Source organism: Harpia harpyja, chromosome 1 (genome assembly GCF_026419915.1).
Source record: "Harpia harpyja isolate bHarHar1 chromosome 1, bHarHar1 primary haplotype, whole genome shotgun sequence".
Taxonomy (NCBI): domain Eukaryota; kingdom Metazoa; phylum Chordata; class Aves; order Accipitriformes; family Accipitridae; genus Harpia; species Harpia harpyja.
In genome coordinates, this window is record NC_068940.1 from 66,320,283 (window position 1) to 66,344,235 (window position 23,953).

At 42.8% G+C, this 23,953-nt stretch overlaps 1 protein-coding gene across 11 annotated transcripts in view; it reads left to right on the plus strand.

Annotated features, from left to right (window-relative positions):
* Window positions 1-20,339, plus strand: part of THRB (thyroid hormone receptor beta) — a 182,707-nt gene extending 162,368 nt beyond the window's left edge. For all 11 annotated transcript variants that reach the window (XM_052798066.1, XM_052798086.1, XM_052798107.1 and 8 more), the window contains 5 exons: window positions 3,362-3,509; window positions 5,310-5,515; window positions 8,683-8,829; window positions 12,941-13,199; window positions 14,689-20,339. In XM_052798066.1, the coding sequence (XP_052654026.1) occupies window positions 3,362-3,509; window positions 5,310-5,515; window positions 8,683-8,829; window positions 12,941-13,199; window positions 14,689-14,930 (1,002 nt within the window). In that variant the 3' untranslated portion in view covers window positions 14,931-20,339. The remainder of the gene's footprint in view (window positions 1-3,361; window positions 3,510-5,309; window positions 5,516-8,682; window positions 8,830-12,940; window positions 13,200-14,688) is intronic.
* Window positions 20,340-23,953: the final 3,614 nt, after the last annotated feature.

Below are 23,953 nucleotides of genomic sequence, written 5' to 3' on the forward strand. Positions count from 1 at the left end.
CTCCTGGACCCCTTTGCCCTTCAGGACCGTCTCCCAAGGGACTCTCTCAACCAGTGCCTCGAAGAGGCCAAAGTTAGCCCTCCGGAAGTCCATAGTGGTGGTTTTGCTGACCACCTTCTTTGCCTCACCAAGAATTGAAAATTCTACCATTTCATGGTCACTAAGCCCAAGACGGCCTCCAACCATCACACCTCCCACCAGTCCTTCCCTGTTTGTAAACAACAGGTCTAGCAAGGCTCCTCCCCTGGTTGGCTCACCCACCAGCTGTGTCAAGAAGTTATCTTCCACACACTCCAGGAACCTCCTAGATTGTTTACTCACTGCTGTGTTGTATTTCCAGCAGATGTCTGGAAAGTTAAAGTCCCCCACAAGGACAAGGGCACACGATTCTGAGACTACTGCCAGCCGCTTGTAGAACGATTCATCCGTCTCTTCAACCTGGTCAGGCGGTCTATAACAGACTCCCAGCACAATATCTGTCTTATTGGCTTTCCCTCTCATCCTCACCCATAAGCACTCCACCTTGTCATCAGAATCATGTAGCTCTGAACAGTCAAAACATTCCCTAACATAGAGAGCCACCCCACCACCTCTTCTACCTTGCCTGTCCCTTCTGAAGAGCTTGTAGCCATCCATTGCAGCACTCCAGTCATGGGAGTCATCCCACCATGTTTCCGTGATGGCGACTAAGTCATATCTATCCTGCTGCACAATGGCTTCCAGCTCCTCCTGTTTATTGCCCATGCTGCGTGCGTTGGCGTAGATGCATTTGAGCTGGGTCATCGAATCCACCCCTAACATCGGCATGCTGCTCCCAGGCTCATCTCTGGTGCACCTAGTTTTATCCCTTGCCCCCTTCGAACCTAGTTTAAAGCCCTTTCTATGAGCCCTGCCATCTCATGAGCAAGGATTCTCTTACCCCTATGAGACAGCTGGACACCATCTGTCGCTAGCAAGCCCAGTGCTGTGTAAGTCTCCCCATGATCAAAAAACCCAAAATTCCACCGATGGCACCAGCCTCTGAGCCACGTATTGACCAGGTGTGTTTTCCTGTTCCTTTCAGTGTATTTCCCTGCCACTGAAGGGATTGAGGAAAACAGTACCTGTGCTCCCGATCTTTCTACTAATCGTCCCAGTGCCCTGAAATCCCTTTTGATTGCCTTTGGATTCCTCTCTGCAATCTCATCACTGCCAACCTGCACAACTAGCAATGGGTAATAATCAGAGGTCCGAACCAGACCAGGGAGTTTCCTGGTAATGTCTTTTACCCGGGCCCCAGGGAGGCAGCAGACTTCCCGGTGGGATGGGTCAGGTCTGCATATCGGGCCCTCTGTCCCCCTTAAGAGGGAGTCGCCTACAACAATTACCCTCCTTTTTCTTTTTTCTGAGGATGTGAGAATGCGTGGGGATGCCCGACTGGGCTTAGGCACCTCCCTAGATAGGGCTTCATCTACACCCTGATCTTCACTGGCCTGGTCCTCAAGTTCCAGAGCCCCATACCTGTTGCGTAGGGGCAACTGGGAAGGTGAGGGAGACCGGGAGGGGATTTGCCTGCCTCCCTGAGCAGGGACCTGTATCCATTCCCCTCCATCTCTTAGGTCCCCTCCTGCCTGGTGGCAGGAGGGCAGGGGAACCTCCGCTTCTTGCGGAGCCTCCATCTGCTGCCCCTGCCTCAGGGATGGTAGGGTGTGGGCCCACCAATCTATCTCCCTCTCACACTCCCTGATACTCCTCAACCTTTCCACTTCCTCCTTCAGCTCCTGTCTCTAGGAATTCGTCACAGGGTTGAGGGTGGATCCAAATCCAGTTGTTGGGTAGATGAGAGTTTGAGACCTGATCTAAACCCTACATAAGGACATCTTGCCTGTGATTTCCTGGATTTTGGTTCAACCCGACAGGTCCCAGTCTTGCAAAGTGCTTTATGCAACACAGTTTAATTGAGATTTCAGGTCTTATCATTATTAAGGAAGAAAGAGTTGTACTCTTAGCTCGAGCTGGATCTTGTAAGATAAAACTCTAATGAAGACAAGACTCTTTATTTTCACTGGAGTTAGAGCTCAAGCTGAAATACAGACTTATCTGTATGTCTTAATTCAACATTCTGTGTTAAAAGAAATTACACACTGCTATAAGATTTTACCAGGTGTTATTTAACATGGTTAAAAACAGACCTTTCACCTAGTGAAGTGAAGAGACTATTCATTAGATAAAATCCCAGCTGAAGAGGCTATTCATTAGGTAAAATTTCTCTCGAATTTTGCCATTGTTTTCACTGAAACCAAAGCCATTCTCAGCAGCCTCAGTCAAACAGGACCAGGGTCCCAGTGTATTCTCTATGTCAAGGTGGTCCCAAGCCACATTGCTGAATGTAGATGGTCTTAAACTTGAAATTAAAGTCAATGAGAAGAGTCATGTTGAAGTTAGTACCAGAATTAGGTCCGTAATGTTCAGAGATAAGTTGTGTCTGATTTCTTTACCTAAGGCCAGGGTCTATGGGGTGTATAAATCAGTAAATTCAGTGGAGCTACATTAGTTCGCATGAGCTTAGGATCTGACCTCATATCCATGTTGCAACTGGCAATACAGATCTATATTATGATAGATAGATAGATAGATAGATAGATAGATAGATAGATAGAAAGAAAGAATGGATTTATATACAGAGGGATCTTTATTGGTGATCTTTTTTTGAATACAGAGGACTGTGGTAAATACAAATCAAATCCTCTTCTCAGAAATACAAATAATTTTAAATTATGAGTCCATTATTTAGAACCAAATTCAAAGATTGTGTAAATTGTGTTTGCAAGACTCTTAGTCTTGCCCAGATTTGGTTGGTTGGTTGGTTATTTGGCTTTCATAGAAAGAAAGGAGTAGAACTGTTCGTTCTTAATCATTTAGTAGCACATACACACCACCTTTCTTACTATTTGCAGAAGCTGCTCTTTAATTAAAAGTATGTATATACATCTTAATATCCCTCAAAATGATTATGTAATTTAGAAAGGGGCTCAAAATAAACTCTGTAGTTCAAATTAAGCAAAAATTAACACACAGAAACGTAAGACTTGAAGAAGACATGTAGACAGTATTTGTCCCTCAAGACAACATTATTTATGCTTTTACTTACCTCAGATGTCTCTATGTTTTTAATTTTTAGGCAGGAAGTGTTTTGTGAAACTCAGAAAAGAAATGCCATACACTATAAAACTGGTTTGTTCTTTTCCTCTTTGAGAGTTTCATGGAATGAAGTATGTTATCTTGCCTACTTAGGTAAATTCCTACCAAACCAAAGTGGCTCCCAAATTGAAAAAATTGCACAATGCTAATGCTTTCCAATGTATTTATTTATTGCACTTAGGGTTTTTTTAGAAGAACCATTCAGAAAAACCTCCATCCAACCTATTCCTGTAAATATGAAGGAAAATGTGTGATAGACAAAGTAACAAGAAATCAGTGCCAGGAATGTCGCTTCAAAAAATGTATCTTTGTTGGCATGGCAACAGATTGTAAGTACATTTTTCTGGTTTTCTTTCTTTTCTCTCTCTTTTTTTTTTAATGTGTGTGTTTGCTTAAAGTGTGTTGATTGGTGAAGATTGTTAAAGCAGAGCAGAACTGTCAGCACTTTTTTGTTTTTAATAACTTGTACTGGGGAATTACGCTCATTGCATCAAACCACTTTCATAGGCCTGTAATTTTTTGTTTATCCTTCATCAGACTGCACCTTCTCCTGGCCTTCCCAGGCTGAGTAACAGTAGGAATGTTCACTCTTTGGAGGAGAGGAGGGAGAAATGCATCTGGATGGACACTTTGCTTGAGAAAAAACCATCTTGTTTAGAAAATTCTGGAGGATGTGAAATTGAATGTCGTTGTATGAGTCATCCTGCAGTTGTTTGTTTTATTTTTAGCCCTGAAGAAGTTATGCACTACAAAGAATTCTACTCTCATTCTAAAGAACTAGAAAATATGGCTACACGATTAACCCTTGGGGATCTTCTTTCCCTGCTATTGCACAGGGATTTACACCGATAACTTCAATTAGTGCAAATGGGAGGAAGTCACGTAAATCCCCCTGTACATTAATGTTAATGGTTGTTGCCAGCGTAATCCTCTGCAGAGGAGCTGGCAGGAAAACAGGCCCAATAAACAACAGAAAAATATTCTAACTTAGTATTTTCCATTGTTATTGTAATGTATAACAGTGCCTTATGTCTAGAAATAGAAGAAATGACACAATTTCATTTTAGCCGGGTAGACTTTCGGGAGAGGGGGGCTGGATCATCCTGGGTCACCGCTTCGCACCCAGACCCGTCTGACGCCGCAGGCAGCGGTGAGCCTCAGCCAGGCAGCGGCTGTGCAGAGTGAGACGTCTCTCTGAGCCTGGTTCTGACCAGAAGGTGCCATTGCCATAAAGCTGCCACAGCCTCTGTGGGCTGCACCTACATACGCCCCAAAGGAGCTGTCACTGAGCAGGGCAGACTGGCCAGCGATCCCCCAGCTCCAGAAGGGTTTCTTCCACCTTTGAGTTAAAATGCCTGAACAGAAGCATGTAAGCGGGGTTTTCCTTGCTCCTGCCTGCCTGCTGCCAGTTGTGGATCAGAGTGGTCCTCCTCTGCTAAAGCGGGCCAGTCGGTTTAAATGGCCTATTCATGTTTGCATGGAAAATGGGATAAAACCTTCAGTGGTGGTCAGAGATGCGCAGCCCTGGGGCCTGTGTGTCTGGCATCACTGGAAGTAGCAGGGCTCTAGGGCAGTGCTACAGAACAGCACCGTTTGTGGGGCTTAAGGAAAGAGCCGAAGGCAGATTGTTTCTGATCATGTCATGCAACGGGTAGTTGACCCTCCTGTGAGTAAGTACTCCCACTTTCTTAAATCCATGTTGCCTTCTGCTGGCTGACAAGAGCACATTCTACACAATTCAGAACAGTGAGCGTGCTGGTACTACTTTAAAGAAAACGTAAGTGCATCTTTCCCAACATGGATTGTTCCAAGTCCATTATAGGAGCACTTTGAGTCCTCACAAAGCTTTTACATACTAGTTTTATTGGTGGACTAAGCCACTGAAGGCAATGGCGATATACAAAATGTTACCAGAAGGGTAAGTCGTTCTTTGCAATCCAGGCTTCTGAGGAAATGAAGTTTGGAGGGAAAAATAAGAGAACTGTGTCAACTGTGGGTCTTACCAAAGTACTTCTTTGCTGATTAGTTAAGGTGTTTGTGATCAATTAGTACCTCAGGCATAGAAAAGACCAAAGTTCAGACATTCTTAAGAGCTTCCTGCCATTTTTCAATGCTTTTTCCGCTGCTAGTGGTGTTGGATGACAGCAAGCGGTTGGCAAAGAGGAAGCTGATAGAAGAAAATCGAGAGAAGAGACGTCGGGAAGAGCTGCAGAAAACCATTGGACACAAACCAGAGCCAACGGATGAGGAATGGGAGCTCATCAAAATTGTTACTGAAGCACATGTGGCCACCAATGCGCAAGGAAGCCACTGGAAGCAGAAAAGGAAATTTCTGGTAAGGACTGTAGCCTTTTACACTGCTCTTGGTGCCAGGTGCCTTTCTTCTGAAGTCCCTTCCCAACACTGCAACCCTGAAGAGGGTATATCTGCCAGTGTATTGACATTTATGAAAACCGGGTGATTTCTGTATTTACTACTTGCTTATTCTTGCCTGAAGCTCAGTGTTTGATCAGACCATGTATTTCAGATGATAAACAGCATGTTGCTAAGTTAAGGCTTACCCAGCTGGATACTTTTAATGTGCTATGATAAGAAAAAGTAGAAAGATTGTTTCACTCCTGATTAACAACAGTAGCAGTCTGTAATGCATACCATATCTTTTTTTTATACATTATATCTAGGGATAGTTGTCTGATTTAGGGTCTAGCAAACGACATATTGTAAGTGTTAAAACAATATAAAGTTTTAGGTGAAAGCTGATATTTTTTATTAATAACTCGTGTTTTTTGCTTCCTTGTTCCAAAGTGAACATATTAATTAAAATAAATTTGGCAAAGAAAAATGAATTTCAGTGAAAGCCGGATGATACATACACTATATCATTGGGATTGCAGACTACAAGACAACTTAAGTTTTCAGCCTATAACTAAGGATCAGAAAATAAATTATTTGTGATGCTCGGCCTAAAAGGAGGATTTATTTGATTTTTCTAAATCGATTTTTAAAGGAAATAAGTGCAGAATGCAAAATACTTATACAGCACAAAAGAGGGATTATAGGCTGTGTTTCAGGAATACACAGGGGTCTTTAACAGTCTGTGTGTACCCAATCAGATAGAGAATACTCATTTTTTGCAAGCCTAGGCTCCTGCTGCCTAATTCACCATGGGAATCTCAACCCACCGTTAAATTGCTAAGAGAAATCATATATTCAAACCAGCAGATCCCTTTTATAATGTTTTGCTAATTCCAGTGGCACTGTCTAAATTTCTATATGAATGGCTGCATGTTTGTAACAGCTTGCAGTCAGGAAACCATAGCCAGTGATCCCTGGCAAGAAGCAACAGAGCACTTTGCAGTGCTGCTGGACAGCAAGGTTTGCGATGCTGGTTTTAGCAGACCAAGAAGCAGCTCCAATAGTGCATTTGGTTGCTTAGACAGCAGTGCTGTTCTTTGGGTATCACCTGGTTTGGGATAAAGCACGGGGAGCTTGAGGCTGAGGCTGGGAATGAGTACGCTGGGCCACGTAAAATATGGCCGTTGAGGGACTTCAGGCTCTGGAGGCAGTCACAGCAGAGGGGGAGCCTCCAGCAAAGGGTGCCCAGAGGCAGAGCATGAGGTGATGTAACGATGGGGCTACTGGGAGAGGGGACGGGTGGGGCAGAGGCAGGGGTGGCAACTGTAATGAGCAGTTCAGAAACCAGCTGTGACTTCCACAGCTGGTTCCTAGGTCAGACGAAACTGCTCTCGATGCAGCCCTTGCTGCAGGGCCTCCCGGTTCTTTGAGGTGCTCATATGCCGAAGCCCAGTGGTTTCAAGGCAAGCGTAGGAAGCTCACTGACACCTTGCAGTGAGCACAGAAGGGAAAGTCTGGGACGGCATGCCAGCCCCAGGTGCAGGGCTTTGAAAGCCCCTGCCACAAGCTGCTGAAGAGCAAGAGGAGCTGACCACACACCCCAGGAGCTGTGGGTCGGTCCTTGGGCAGCTGAGGCTGGTTCTTCAACAGCAGGAGCTCCTTTGAGGTCTGGACCTCTTTTCCTGTTGAGGTGAGTTAGGTGGCAAGGGCTCTCCAGTTCCATGCCCTTCTGGAGTGTGTTAGCTTTTGCCTTTCCCAAGAAAATGCTGTGTTCTTTCTTTTTCTCCCTAACAATGTTATGCGTGGTTTTAAGCATTTGGTCTTCTTGCTTGGAAGTGATGAAGGTTGTTTATCATGAGCACACAAGACAATGTGGTTTAGTTTCCCAAGATTCAGGGAGGCAGAGAGCCTAGAACTGGGATTATTTGAGTTTTTTAGTAGGAACCGTCGGATAATTGAGCCCAGTCCGCTTCATTGTTCCTTTACAATTGGTGCTTGCTTTATTAACACATTGCTGAGTTTTTTCTTGAAGGAAATTAGATTTGGATTCAGATTGGTGACAGAGCTGTGGAAGGATCTTCATCTTTATGATGTGTTGCTTTAAAAAACTGCCTAGCACAAGTTTTTATTACAGACAGCACTTTCAGCACCTCCCCTGTTCAAGCGCCCTTATATGATTGTCATGAAGTCCATCAGTCTTAAAGACCTTCTTCTCTGGGTTTTATCCATTTTTTGACTCTCTAATGTGAACAAAATGGAACCTCTGCATGGTGGTTAGCAGGTCTTTTACAACCACAAAGCCACACTTAGCGAACAGAACAGCTTTGATGTGCCTGCTTTTAAAATACATGGTAACATTGACAAGCTGTCATAAAATCAGGTTGAGGTACAGCTGGAATAAAAAAAAACTCATCACGGATTCTGCTTGAAACTATTTCATTGTATATCCCTATTGAAATTCTCAAAATTTTTTTTTTTTTTCTCTTTTGGAGAAGCCTTGGGCTGAAGTCATGCAGAATGTGATTTTCAACCAAAATTTCACCCAGATGAGTTCAAATTCTAGTCACTTTATCCAGACTAGCTTTGTGTTAGCCCATTCTTAGTCATCAGTTGTTTTAGCCTGGTTTTGGAAACAGGCCTTGGCAGTTGCCTGGAGCTCTGTGATACCAGGCAATCTGTTCTGGGGAGGATTTCAGAACTTCGAGTAGGTGAGAGAGCCTAATTCTGCAAAGCTCTCAGCATCTTCTCGGGGGTAACAAGTCAGCTCAGCTCCCTTTGCTTTTAGAGAAACTTGGGACTTCTCAGCACTTGTAAGAAACAAGAACATGCTTGTATTTTTAAGCAAAAAATGCATACACTACACCCACAAGATACTCAGATAGAGGCACAAGGAAGAAACTGCATGTGCACAGAAATGTAGCTGCCCACATAGGATGGGTATCGGCATGCCAGTCACCCATTTCTCTGTGCAGTCACCTCTTTCACAAATGTCTTACACGTTTTGTGGCGTAATGGGCATTACTTATAAAGTGAATAGTGTTATTTTTTATTTTAGCATATCTTCTGTCACCAAGCAGGACTTTTTAAGTATAAAATACTTGCTCTAAGATAGATTATTCCTTGAAATATCTTTGTTTATATCCTTAGCCAGAAGATATTGGGCAGGCACCGATAGTTAATGCCCCAGAAGGTGGGAAAGTCGATTTAGAAGCCTTCAGCCAGTTTACAAAAATTATCACACCAGCGATTACAAGAGTGGTGGATTTTGCCAAAAAGTTGCCTATGTTTTGTGAGGTAAGAAGACTTCCTTGCACTCCTCATGTATATGCCTTTTGTTAAAAACTATTCAAAATACTCCTGGCATGGAACTGAAAAATTCACTATGTTTAAAATCAGAAAAATTAAAGAGACTCAAAATAGATAGGACTAGAATCATCTGGATTCTTATGAGTTTTCTTTTTCTTGTGATTACTGAAATCCTGATTTTGTTCATCTAGAAGTCATCATGGTTCATTAGGGACTCGAATGTGTCTTTAGAGGTGGCCTTGAACAAAGCAAATGAACAAAAAGAGACTGTCTAGAAGCATCTTTGATACGTTTAATCAGATCTTCCAGCACACAGTTCCCTCTGTGCTTTCTGGCTCCTTGCAGGTACAGTATTGTGGAGTTGGGTCTATGCAGTAACAAGTTCTTCAGTTCAGGAAAGCATCCCTATCCAGGAATGGCACTTGCCTTATTGTGTTCCCTAGGCATGCTTTTCCTGAACGGGGAGGTTGTGCATAAAAGAGTCTGTAAAAATAATGGATTGTCATTCCAGGTAGATACTGACATGTAAAATATACAGCAAATGGGCTCAAATAGACTTGGTTGCACATTGGGAATAGAGAAGCCCTAGGCTGATCTCATTTACACCAAGGTATCATTTTTATTGAAGGACCAGATGCAATGGATGATGATTTTTTTTTCCTAACTTAAAAAATGTTATCAGAACTGCAGCCTGAAATAATATTTCAGTCTTAATAATTTTAATAATTTTAAGTCTTGTGAGTCCCTTGGGATCCACAACCATGGGAGTTTTAACATGGAAATATCCCCAATCCAGCCATGGAAGGATGCCTGCCTGCTCACCCACACTGCCGAGCAACACTTGACTCTGCTGGTGAAATGCCAAGTGAATGACAATCAAAATGGGAGGGACCACGGTCAATGAGTTCATTGGGCTTCCTAACTCGGCAACAGTGTTTCCTCCTAATAACATCAGTCAGGAAGGAAGTTTAAGGCAGTCATAGCATTTTACTCCTCTGTGGCTGGCAGCTTTTCTTGAAGGTCAGTCAAGGAGAGCTATTTATGTCCTTTGGCACCTACAGAACAAGAAGAGGTAAATATCAATAGTTGGCATAGTGTAAATAGCTCTCCCTGGCTAACCTCAGCATTGGCTTCATCAGCCAAGAAAGCATGAAATAGTGGCCAAGCATGAAGATTTTAAAATACAAGGAATGTGTCCATAGATCAAGAGGCGCCTGCAGCATTCAGTGTCTGAGGGAATCTGTCTCCTCTGATTTGGCGTTTGTTGGTGGGAAGTTGCAGTGACAAACCAAGGTAGTCTTTTTAATTTAGAAAGCTTTGCCAGTCACACACAGACTGCAGTGCCCATCTGACATCTCCTACCCCTCCTGGCTACTGTGGGCCCACTTGTGTCAGAGCTGGGCAGGAAGCATGGATGAAGAAGTCAAGGCGTCATTGGGCATGACCTCTGTAGGTTATGCAGCTCAACTAGGACAGGCTTTGTTTACAGCTGAGCCACTGTGTAAACCTGACACCCATACACAGCAAGGTCTGATGGCAGAGTGAGGGACAACTCCTCTTGAACACAAAGGAACAGGACAGCCATCCTCCAAGTTGTCATATAGTTCCTGCTGTAGGATAAAGAAATGACAGATGTTTGCTCCTTTTTGAAGGGGCTCTGTCCTGTTAACTTGATTTCGGTTATGGTTTTTAACCCATAGCTTTTTCTTAGAAGCAACACTGAGTGGGCTCTGGATTTGTTTATGAGAAAAAGCCCTGCTTTCTCCCATAGGACCTGCAGAGCATTTAAACATTATCTCAGTTCTTAATTTCCACAGAGGCTCAGGCTGAGAGCGTAGTAAATCTCTATGAAGGAGGGGCACAGCAAGGAACATCCATGGCCACTTATATATTCACGGTTACTTTTCCTTCTTTCTCTCTTTTTTGGACACATGTGCAAGCCAGCAAAGCACTATGAGTGCCCAGCTTAGTTTGTGTGCATCCATTGGCCCATGCCTCAGAGCAAAAGTCTAATCCCAGAGTAATCGAAGTACTTAAGGAAAACTTCATTTACTTCTCAGCATTTCTGCTGTTGTTTCCTTCTTGCATTTCCTTCTGCTTAGAAGATGAAGATTGAGGAGCATTTAATCAGTTTGATGTGAGTTTAAGTGTCACAGGCATCAGTGGTTCCACACTGGGTGAAGCTGTGTAAATACCCTTCTAGGTAGCTCAGCTCAGCTCAGTTCCATGGTGTTGCATTACACGTGTGCTGGCTGCCAGTATGTCCTGCCAAGGTGAGCACCTCAGGTTCCTGCCTTTTGCTTTTTCTCCCTGCAGAGAGAGAGAAGGAAAGGACAACATGTGGCAGATAATCAGTCACATTGTTGACCCCACTCCTAGGAGGTGCTCTGGTAGCAATGATCAAGTGATGAGCGTAGGTAGCGTTGAAGCCTGCATACTTGGGAGCAGAACTGAAATTCAAGCTCCCTGTCTTTGGTAACTGCTGCTACTGGCAGGTAAGACCTGAGGCTTGGCATCCATGAAACAGATGTCCCATGTATCCTTCAGAATTAGGAAAGCAGGTGAAGGATGAGCATAATGAGATCACCACTACCATAAAGAAGTTTCAAGAAGGTTCAAGTAGGAAGAGAAATTCTCCTTTGTTTAATGGCTCACTAATAAAACAGCTGAAGCATCACGAAATATCTTCCCTAATGTTATCTATTTCTTTTCTACCATTTTTCCTCCTCCTTATTTTTTTCTTCATTTCTCTTTTCTTCTGCCTTCTCCCTTCCTTTCTTTCATGTCCCTTTTTTTGCTGCAGTTATCTATTCCAATATCTCTTCATGGTTGCTCTCACACTTTTCTCTTTTCTTTTCTTTTCTTTTCTTTTCTTTTCTTTTCTTTTCTTTTCTTTTCTTTTCTTTTCTTTTTTCTTTTCTTATTTCTTACTCTGTTTCTTTACCTACTTCAGCCTCAGCAGCCAAATAGTGGCATTATCATTGGGTAGTGAGACTGCCACTGTGCCTGTGCAGCCTTCCCCACATTGCTGCTGAGCTGAGTGTGATCTGCAGAAAGTGATTTGCCCTGAAGAGGATGAGTCATTTTTCTTGTGTATCAAACACTTCACACCTGAAGTTGGCATTGCTGGAAAAATAGCTGCATGATTCAACTCCTTTGTCTGATTGTGGCTAGCTTTGTGTTTAAAACTCTTCTCTAACAGGGAACTGCTTTCCACTTGTGTTAGGTAACTCTGTGGCATCCACTCTACATCATTTTATGCCAAATCAATGTATTTGCCTTGCGAGTACACAGTTGCCACGTAAACCTATAGTTGCTGGGGTTTTTTTCATTTTGAATTGCAAATCAGGTAAATATAATAATTTTATATGAATCAGAAATGGATGGTTTTTTGCCTCCTTTCAAGGAGGTAAGAAATAAGCATGGCTGGCAGTGAGTTTAACCAGGATGGCTGAGGTCTGTACCAGCCCCAATTATAGTTTATTCTGTTATGCTAAGTTGTAAGCTGAGGGAGCTTAGCAGTAGAAGAGAGAAGGGTGAACAGCTGAGAACAGTGACCACTTCAGCCATCTCAGTTAGATCCACCCCTGATTGGAGACAAAACCAATAGTATATGTTACCACCAACCTGGCATCTGACAGGTCTGCTTCACCCTTCACACTTTGTGAAATGTTCTGCAAAATGGAAAGCTACATTCTTAAGGTTTATTGGACTTAATTCTATAATGCTCCCACAAACTGAGTGGTCCCACAGAGAGCAGCACTTCTGCAAGTTGGATCACTTCACGTCAGCATCTGAACCAGCTTGGTTTGTGTTGACTGTCTTGCCCAGGATGACTTGCCTGCAGCTGTGTCATCACTAGATTTCCTAAGGGTGTGTGGGGATGGTAACCTGCTGGCAGCTTCTGAAAGCAGGAATGAGAGTCTTGGAGGTTTGTGTGGTGCAGTTGGTCAGCAGCGTTTTTGGAGGGTAGCTGCACTATGCGAGGTAGGGTCCTGGGGTGTGAACTGCAACTTTATGCTCATGGATTTACTGTAGTTGTAAAACAAACTCAGTTTGAAAAACATATCTTTTTCTTTACTGTTTATAATTTCTGCAGCTGCCATGTGAAGACCAGATCATCCTTCTGAAAGGCTGCTGTATGGAGATAATGTCCCTCCGAGCAGCAGTTCGCTATGACCCCGAGAGTGAGACTTTAACACTAAATGGGGAGATGGCGGTGACAAGGGGCCAGCTGAAAAATGGGGGTCTTGGCGTAGTGTCTGATGCCATTTTTGACCTGGGCATGTCTCTTTCTTCATTTAACCTGGATGACACCGAGGTTGCCCTTCTTCAGGCTGTTCTGCTCATGTCATCAGGTGAGAACAGAAATATATTGGAACCCCAACCATTTTTAAACTCTTTAGTCTTTGTCACAAGCCTCTTTTTAAAAGAAATAGGGTATGTTAGATCTTGTAGTGCTGACTAGAGTAATGTGGGAGAAATTTTCTCTCAAAATCCCGATGCAGCTTAGAATTAGTTTGGTGAGCACTAGGAAAAATATTCAGGGTATTCAGAGAGATGGACGTAAAAGTGGCTATGGTAACACATCTTGCTCAGTTGAGTACTTAGGGAGGTGGCAGGGGTGATCATCAGAAAGATATCAGATTGATTCTGAGGCAATTTGCCTTGAATGAAAAACTAATAATTTAGCAACAGTTGTCCTTACAAAAAGATCCCTCTTCCCTAGGTACTACCATGCATTGGGTGGGAAGTACAGTTCATACACATTTCCATCAGTCTCATATGCTTAGTTTGACCTGCCATCTTGTTTTCCTACTTAACAGCACCACCGCTTGCTAGTGGGCATTTGAGAGCTGTGCTGTTTCCCCACACTGGGACCATTTGCAACTGGTCTCTTGGTGGCGTGATACAGAAGCAGCACAGACCATTTCATATGATTTCCAAAGAGTTTCTAACCTTCTCAAATTGAGTATGTTTTCAAATATGCTTCCACTGTCTGTGCCAGCCCAAAGAGGAAATTCCATTCTTGGGCAGTGGCAGATTTGGCAAGATTTTGTTTTAAGACCACTTTGAAGATTGGGCACTGAATAACAATACACACAGAGTGATTTACAAGCATTAACTGCATCTGAGACGGAAAGGTTTCCACATTAATCACAACACAGCACTTGACATTCCCAATCAAAACATTTTGATTTCTTTTTAGTTCCCTACACAGTGATACATGAATAGGGGTTTCAGAAGGCAGTTCAGAGGACCTGCTTTCCCAGAAGTGTCTCATGAAGAGTGATTTGTGAAAGGAGCTTTCCCAGCGCCCATCTGCATGCCAGTTGAGACAATTAGCCAAACTTATGGCCTTTGTTGTTCCTTGGTGCTCTATAACAGTTTCCTTTGCAGCTCACCCATGGATTGTAGCTTGATCAAAGCATTGGTCAGACTGTAGAGAAACAGATAGAAAAGAAACGTATTTTAAGTATCTGACGAGGACATTTTTTTGGTTCTTCATTGGTTGTTTTACAGAAAGGTATAGGTAGAAGCCTTAGCAGAGATCAGGAATCTGTTGCTGTAGGCACTGTAAGGAAACACTTCCCAAACAGCTATACTCTAAATGGGCAAAGCAGGCAAAGGATGAAGAAAGGAAGGATTATCTCCTTGTTTTAACAGAGATAGTACTGACAGTGAGGTGTCCAGAGTCAAAGAAGTTGTTTGTGGCAGAAACCAATGTCCTTGGTTTCTCTCCTTTCTTTCCTAACAACGGAATCGTCCTATTTTTCCTGACTTATGATCAGGAATTTGTTAAAGTAAATAAGTAATAATGATATTTCTCCTTCGTTGTATCTACAGATCGCCCAGGCCTTGTTTGCGTCGAGAGGATAGAAAAGTGTCAAGAGGGTTTCCTCCTGGCATTCGAACACTACATTAATTACAGAAAACACCATGTTGCACACTTTTGGCCAAAACTGCTGATGAAAGTGACAGACCTGCGAATGATCGGAGCCTGCCATGCCAGCCGCTTCCTGCACATGAAGGTGGAGTGCCCCACAGAACTCTTCCCTCCGTTGTTCCTGGAAGTGTTTGAGGATTAGAGAGACTGGAGCGGTTCTCTGCACCCCCGTCGCACTACTGGCTGTCATTTCATCCCGTTGCCCGACTCTTCTCACCTCTGTTTGTTCCTCTTCTTCTTTCGTGCTCTTCTGTTTCTTGAGGCGGGGTTGGGTTTTTGTTTGGGTTTTCTTTTGGGGTTGCTGGGGGGCAGTTGTATACACATGGATGAAAACATCCCCTTAATGCGGGTACTTGTGACTATTGCAGTTTGTTCTTCGGTCCTTTGATGTGAATGCTTTGGCAGCTTAACAGTGAAAATACAAACAGACCAATCTCATTCACCAGCACTTGCGTGGTCACCAGCTCACACACATCAATGCTTGGAAAATATGGGAGAGAAATTGAAGTGGCAGAAAATAAATTGGCCTCCAAGTTAAAACAGCTATTGTTAATTTGACCCTGGCAATTCTGTCTAGTATTACCTCATTTTGCAGGGCACAAGTGACCAATTAGTGAGATGAAATTTCTAGTCTTTATGGTTGTTTGTATTGTGACAGTCACCATTATGATCTAGGATCTTCATCATCGTCATGATCCCATCATTATCTGAGGATTGTTCCAACAGATACAGTTTAACTGTGCCCCATAAATCAAGTACTTAAAATAATGCAGAGTGTTAGAAGGGACTGACTTATTTTTTTTCCATGTGTATAAGAAAGTAAGATCCTTCAGTTCTTACTACATTTGAACTCCAAGTAACTTCACTGGAAGGTCTGTTGGAGTAAGGAGGGGAATTTGGTCCTCTGAGGTGCTTTTCCAGAGAGTGGAGAAGTCTGCTTTTTCTGAGGTGTGTGGAAAACTTGTCACGCTGAGGGAGAAGGCTCTCTGTCAGGATAGCAGGCTTTCCTCAGAGTTATTCAGGGATATGAATGCTCACAGAATGAGGACAAGGAGGACAAAACGTACAGGGTGACCTTCAGATGGGACAGAAACCAACTGTGTTATTAATGACACTCAAGACTGTACAGCTTTATCCCAGTAATACAGTGTTGCTTGGCAGTAATCTTTTGTTTTATATATATATATAAAGATTATATGCACGTATATATATATAATTTTATATATATATAATTACAAATGTTCAGCAGATGTCTTAAACATATTTCCGTATTTTTATCTTCTCTCTCTCCTTCTCTCACCCTCTCCTGTGTGAGTATGCGTTTATGTGTGTTGATCAGCTAGGTTCTCCCTCCTTGGTGTCTGTATGTGTTTCATTTGGCTAGATTCTCTCTTGATTCCTTTAATTTATTTCCACTAACTGCACTAGCAGGAACCGAACTGAGCAATGACAGGATGTTCTGCTGCCGAAATCTGCAAGCCAGTACTCACAGTCCTGGAATGTTTGGAGGCCGGTGATGAGGGCATTATAGGTAGAGGTTCCTCTCTGTCATCCATCCCCATTCAGGGGTGTTGTCCCTGGGTTTTATAAACTTGATATTAAACCATTCTCTGAATTTGTATGATCCATCAAAAGCATCCTTCTGTTCTTCCTGGGAACCAGAGACTTAGTTCACGTATTTTGCACTTCCTCATACCCCATGTTCTTTCATGTTATACATTCATTTGTACCAGTTTCTTTCTCTGCTATTTATTGATATATTTGCCTGGCAAGTCAGTGGGCATTGTTAGAGTGGATGTGTTGACTTTCAAAGCTCATGGCCCATATCTAAACCCATATGTTATGTGTTTATCCCCTCATGAAAACATGATACTCAGGAAAACTTATCTCATAGGTGGAACACAATATGTGTGTGTCGGGGGTTAAATTCTTTCCACCCCTTTTTCCCTACATCATTGATACAGCATTTGGAGTGTTATTGGCTATGTTTTCAGGGGTGTGGAATCTTGTTCTCCATGTTTTTTGATACCATATGCACCTGTGATGAGTTGTGAGCACTGATGTTATCACTTAGGGGTTTGTACCCATAATTTTGTGAGAACATAAAACACAATGGGGTGTTCAGGGGTTTTTTGCAGGTAGCAAGGAAGACAGACCATTGGAAATTTGTTCTTAAATGTTTTCTGAAGTTGAAGAGCCTCTGTTGTGGCTGTGTTTGCTCCATCTTGAAGCATATGTGTTAACAACATCAGTATCTATCCAAATTCCTTGTAGAGCACTATGTCTTGGGGACAAGGAGTTAGAAACTTTCTAACTTTTTGGAACAAGAGGCCAGACAATGTGATGAACTCACATGTACTCGTGCAGAATCTCAGATGAGGAGCATCCATAGCCAGTAAAGACTCCTAGATACCTGATATAGGGGTGGCTTGATAGGGAACTGATAGCATATAGGGAAAGCAGAAAAACAGCTGATCCATTACTTGCATCTATACCCACAGTGGCTTGCAAAGAAAAGAGAAGTGTGTGTGTCTTTTGGAGTTCTATCCTGCCCAGGATCTGAGCATGGAGTGCCTCCTGAAGCCAGCGCAAGTATCTCACCTGTTCGCTAAATGTGAGCTTAGTTAGTGTACAAGCTTTTCACTGTGCTGTGGATGAGACCCAGGAGAAAAAAGTCACGTTTCTCCCAGTAGTATTCTCAATGATCTCACTACAAGGTCCATGATGCTTCATGTATTTTTCAGAGCTTCATTTCCTGGAGTTGTGCTGCTGCTTAAGAGGTTCAGTCTGTCACTAACATCAAGAATTCTTACCCTTTGGGCTATAAAGAAAATCAGTAGCCTAAATGTTAATTATTTAGGTGGGAAGTCACTACTCAACAGTGACTTAGCACATAACTGTTGGGGCCCTCATAACTGGCTTTTGAACACTTGGGATTGTCAAGACTGCATTAATCAAAAAATAAATAAAGATCAGAGGTTAGAAAAAAATGTGAGAGTTACTGGATTGACTTGGGGAAGCAGCAAGACATGAAAGAACTTGAAATACCCTGGACAGAACTGCAGTCTGAGACAGTGTTGAGAATTAACACTTGGCACCCTGGCTGCTGTAAAAATCATTGCTCATACGGGAACTTGTCCCCAAAGGTCTACCATGGCAAGTTACAAAGTTTTAAAACAGCCTTCGTAAATGGATGTCTGAATTCAGGCACGTAAGCTGCATTTAGGCATACGAGCTAATGGCCTGACTTCCCAAGATGCTGATGCAGTTTGGAGTTGTGCTTAATCAGGGTTCAGAAAATCAGGCCTCCTTCCTTAGGTGATTGCAGATGGACTGAAGTGCCTAAAATCAGGCAACCAACTTTGACAGGTTTGGCAGTGCTTTGCGCAGAAAGGACATAATGTCAACATGCTTTTCTAAGCTTTATAGATTAAGTTGGAGTCTGGCATTAATTAACAGAGGGGGATTAGTAGTATTCCTCAATTGAAAACTAAGACCAAGCTCTTAGTTTGACAGATTTGATGTACTGACATCTAATGGCCTCTGATCTCCTATCAGTCTTATTTTGTGTGACTTCATTGACTCCCTCAGTATGACTCCTGATTTATGTGATCATGAGAGCAAAACTAGATCACATGAGGATACTCTTGCAGACTCTTACCAGTGGATACTGACCTTAGTTCTGCAAAGACATACTTGATTTAAATATCAGTGGTCTCAAGCCATTGTAGGCTTGAGCCACGGGATTGACCATCTGAGTGGCAGACATCAGTACTACAGTCAGCACCCTTTGTAGTAACTGGCCTTCTGAGTGAAATAACAAACGTGCACTTTCCAGTACAGTCCAGAGTCTCGTTTCTGATGGTGCCACGTAACTCTCATGTTTGCTTTATGGTCTACGTGTGGGTCTTACACAGAAGATTCTTCCTGTCAAACCTGATTGTCACCGTTCATGGTTTTGCCCTGAGTAACACATGCATTTAGATATTCATTTCATGTGTAATCTCAGTTAAGTTATGATATTTATAATGACATATATAGTGCGTGATAATGATTTTTGTTTACATTCTGCCAAAATGTAGACGTTAGAGTTAGACCTCCACGTCCCAAATCATCCTTGAGCAGGCTGCTTGCTTCCTCATAGGCAGGCATCAGAAAGAGGAAAAAACTGTCCAGAAAGACCATTTATATCAGTAATCTGCCAAGACAGGGCTGTTGATCACAAGCGGAGCATGTCATTGCTAGTGATGTATTTTTATGCTATGGAACTCTAACCTGTATGTGTCATATTGACTTCTTGCTGCATGAATCATAAATTATAAAAATCAGTCTTATGGTTTTGAGATGTAGCCAGCATTCCTAAGGCTAAACCTTTTTCATTGACAGAATCAAAATCCACAACCAAGGAACGTATTCCTCTCACTGTGAGAGAATTGAAAGTGTTCAACATTTATCTTTTCACAAAGGAAGAGGCGACAGGACCTCTTAATGTGTCTTGTTATTATGATCATCTGGAAATGATTGCCAGACGTTTCCTTTTGATATAGCAATGAAGTGATCCGTATTTAAATTTTATAGAGAGAATTTTATTCTAGTGTGATAGAGATTTATTTTCCACTTAAAGACTCAAAACGGTGTGAGCACATTTTTTTACTGCGGTATATTTTTGCTTTAAAATTAAAAACAAAAAAAAAGGTTTGGCCTTATCACAAAGTTTTAGTGTGTCGTATAGATGTTAGCAAATGCAAAGAGTATGCATTATTTGTGTGTATCCACATTGACTGATGTCGCCTTCAAAAAGCAATATTGTGCAGGTAATAAGTTGTTTGTGACTGTCCATTGCACAGTTTACCTTCTTTAAAAGCTAACCTTGTTTATGCACAAGACAATCAAATGTAAATCTACATCAGCACCCGGGTGTAGATTAAATTTATGTAAATTACTGAGCACAATGTAAAACATTAAAAGACACTTTATTTAATTACACATTTAATGTTGGTAAAGATAGTATCAGGGCATGAACTAGCTGACATACTTTTTCTCTTTTCCTACTTCCTTAGCACTCTTCAGTTTTAGTTTGCTCATAAATACATCAAATTAGTCATTCGTAATTTTTTTTGAAAGAAGGGTGGTTTGGGTTGGTTGTTTGTTTTTATGAAGTTGGTTGGGAGGACTTCTTACTTTGTCTATGAGGTTTGTGGGTTTTGCTTATTTGGTTTATTTTTTTATATCAGTTTCGTGCCCTGAGGGTAAGGCAAACATTACACCGTACGGTAAAAAACAAAGTACCTTGGATGATGTATTTTTTTGCAAACAGTGTTAAGAGTTATGCTAGATTGGTAATATTTTTTCAGCCTAAAATATATTAAAAAAAAAATCTGTGATCACAAATGTTTTAAACTATCTAAAGAGAAAATTTGTATATTTGGGGGAAGAAAATAATTTTTACATAGCTTTTGTATGCAGATATTAAAATGTAATTATGAATATAGTGGGCATAGATAACTGTGTAAGCTTGAATTCTAAAAAAGAAAAAGCTTATAACTGAAAAGTTGTCCTGGTGTCTCTGTCTCTTTGTTGCAGGCTGTTTCATCAGCTCTGTCGCACACTTCCAAGCCCCTGGAATGGGAAAAGTAGGACCCAGAGCAGAATGTTGGATCGACTCTAACCTGTTCACATTTCTATCCTTCTGCATCCCTTTCACCGTGTACCTCATATCTTATCTCCCCTCCTCCCCACCCTTGGGCACCCAGCCAAAGGTTTTCACTTCCCCACTGTTCACATCAGCCAAACTTAATTCACTCCAGTGAACTGGCTCTTGATTTATGTCTCACTCAATTACATTTTTTTATGGGAACGCCCTTTCTTTCCTTCTCCATTCCCAGTCTAGATGGGGATGGTGTGACAGGAGCAGTAGGCTTCCCATCTCTTCATGCTTTCCATACCTCGGTCTCCTACCTGTTGGAGAAGGTCTCCTCATTCAGATGTTATCTTTGTTCTCATACTCCTTTGCAGTTTTGGTTTCTCCTCCAGTCCTTTCATTCCCCTCGGGGAGAAAAGCAAGACCTCGCGCCTGGATCCAGAACCGCTTCTCGGCCTGCCCCAGACAGGGAACCTATTTCCGGCGGTTGCTTCGCGGTGGTTTCCGCAGGCGTTTGCCGGCTGACTGCCAGCTCGCGCTCCTGGTCCCCTTCCACGCGAGGCGCTGGGAGCCTTCGGATGGGTGCCGGGCCCCCGACCTCCCTCTGCCTGGCGCGGGCGGGAGCGCCTTGCCCGCGCCGGGCCTGGCGTCCCTGGGGAGCGCAGTGCCGGCACCTCCGGGGTTGGTTTCCACCGTTGCCCGTGGGAAGAGGGCCTGCCTTCAAAGGCAGAAGCTCCATCCGAAGGGCCTGAGGGAAGGCATGAAATCCACACTCTGCCTTACATTAAGTCCCTTCGAGCGCTTCAGTTCAGGCACCTGCGTGCGGCAGTCGTGCCAAAGCCTCTGGTGGGGTTGCACTGAATCAGCAGTGGCGTGGGCTGCTCGGGCCCTCCCGGACCAGCTCGGGAGCGAGGAATTGATTTGCTGCGCCACAACTTGTTTACTTGAGGTGAAGAAGGAATTCTGCTCCCACAGACCCCAGTGCATTGGCTGTGACGTTTTCAGGCTTCCTTTGTAGTGGTGAAGTCTGTGTTTTTAAAAAAGTAGTGTGAGGTCTGTGGAGAGAAGCAGTATTCTGGCAGCCATGTGTTTTCCCTTCAGTGCATATTTATCACTGCAGAGAACGTAAAAGATGGTCAGTTCTCCCCCCTCAGCACTGGCACTGCCAGCAAGAGTGTGTTCTCGGTCTGTTACGATCTGCCTCGGGCATCCTGAGCCTGTTGTTGAATGTATAGCTGCAGTTTGTCCTTCCTCTTGGTGACAGTGGGTAAGGGTTTTCACCCTTTGAAAACTGAGCCACGTCTGAAGGATTTTCTCAGTGCGAACTTAGGAGTCTAACTTTAAACAGCCTTGTGTCTTACGGTCATGTGTGCTGTGTGGTATTCCCAATAGCATCAATGGTTTCAAAGTGAAGCATGTTCTTAATAAGAGTGACTGCAGATACAGCACTTTTGAAAGTACAAAAGTACAAGAGCCTCTCCACTCTATTTATCATATTGCACCTCTCCTTTACAGTTTACCAGGTAGAGAAGACTCCTTTCCAGATTGGATCACAGAGCATCTTTCTCTCCTTGCTCATGCCTATGTCTGGGGGGAGCACTGACTCTGCAGGTACTGACTCAAGCTGCCTTGGTCGGCACAAAGACAGACGTGCCAGAAGACCCTTTTGCCAGGGTCAAGAAGCAGATTTCCAAAAGAATTTAGAAAAATGAGGAAGCCCCTTTTAATCATTTTTGAGAGCTTTGAGACTTCTGAGGTCAAACAATATTGAAAGGCTTGTGGGATCCCTGAGTCAGAGGTCCCAAAGGGAGGAAAAAAGGCTCCTAGGTCATCCTGACCTTGTGGTGCCTTGGAAAGTCACAAACTTGAAAAAATGGTACAAGTTCAGTACCCTGCTGTGCAGAACCACGGTTGCCTTCTACAGGGAAAACAAGGCAATCTATAGTGGATTATGTTTGGAAAACAGAGTGTAAAAATGTAGAAAAGGACATCAGCAGATCAAAAGCAAAACCACGAACGAGTAATTTCCCAAATGCCATTGGAATTTGAATTTGCAAGAGGCTGTCTGAGTGGGTATGCGGGTAGCTTTAAGCAGTGTCTCTCTAAACAGAAATGCTCTAGTTGCAAGAAATAAAAGCAGTTTGCAAAAAAAAAAAAAAAGGTAATTAAAGGGAAAAAAAGTGTGTGTTATATGTAGTTGCAAGGTCTTTGATATCTCCCTGCTCAGAGGTAGGAGCAAAAAGGGGATGAAGCTGTCTTTGCTGGAATAACTGCAGAGGCAGAAAGCTTCATTGCCTGATGTGATGTTTAAAATAGAAATGAAAGCCTGGGCATACCTTAGTGTGTATATAAAGTTGCAGTAGGAGTTGGCTAGGGCTGAAGACACAACCAAAGTGAAATCTCAGAGACATACTCTCCACTCTAAGGAACAGGAATCCAGGAAAATAAAAAGTTAAAAAGTCAAAGACCTGAAAAAAACGCAAATACAGCAATATCTGATGATGAGTCAATTCCTGGCAAGTGGATAAAGCACTAAAAAACATGGACACTGATGAAAGAAAGAAAAAGAAAGAAAAGAAAGAAAGAAAAGAAAGAGGAAACTATTAGAAAAACAGAAAGATCAGAACAAAATACGTGCCCAGGGGTGAGCAATTCAACGTGCACAGAGACTTCACATGGTCCACACAATCCTAGATTTGTTTGCTCATCATGAAAACATGCATACTGGCTTTAGACCATTATTTATTCTCTCCAGAATTAGCCTTCTTAGGAAAAGGCAAAGGGTACTGTAAGCTAACCTTGCACCTTGGATCAGTGTTTACTAAGGTGTAAGAGAGCAGCTGCAATAACTGCAGGTAATGGGCTTTGCAGCTTTGCCAAAAAGCGTGGCTCTGACCATGTGGTGCATCAGGGCCTGCTTAGCCAGCGTGCTCTGGAGAGCAGTGCTGTCAAAACTGTAAGGAAGATATGGAGAGAGGCCAAAGGGTCAAATATCATCTCCTGCTTTAGCACTACTAAATTATAGGCTAGCATCCTTCAAGCTGGGACCCTTACTTGATGAAGACTGAGGTATGTTGAGTTCCTGTGTAGTCAAATTTAAAAAACAAAGCTGGAAATAATTAATGGGTCTGAGAGGCCAAATCTTGTGCCCCCTGAAGTCAGAGCTGTAGATAATAGCAAAAGGCAAGAGCCAGGCTGTTGTCTTGGTGAAGTTGTACCTTGCTCCTGTGGAGTGTAGATCACAGGTACTGTCAGTTGCTTTCACAAAAGGCACAAGAATGTGTTTGGCGACTAGGACACAAAAGCATAATCCATAATTTAAGAATAGCACATCTTGGTGAAGGGAGGCAGAATCAGTGAATGTGAGTATTGGACTACAAGATGCAAAACCATGAACATCCTAGAGGACTGAGTCAGAGAGGGGCTAGGAACATCTAACTCAATATGCTTGTGTTGCCAGGAGTTCCTTTACTTCTTCTGGGCAGGAATAACTGTCCTCTTCAAATACTCAGAGGAGTCTGACA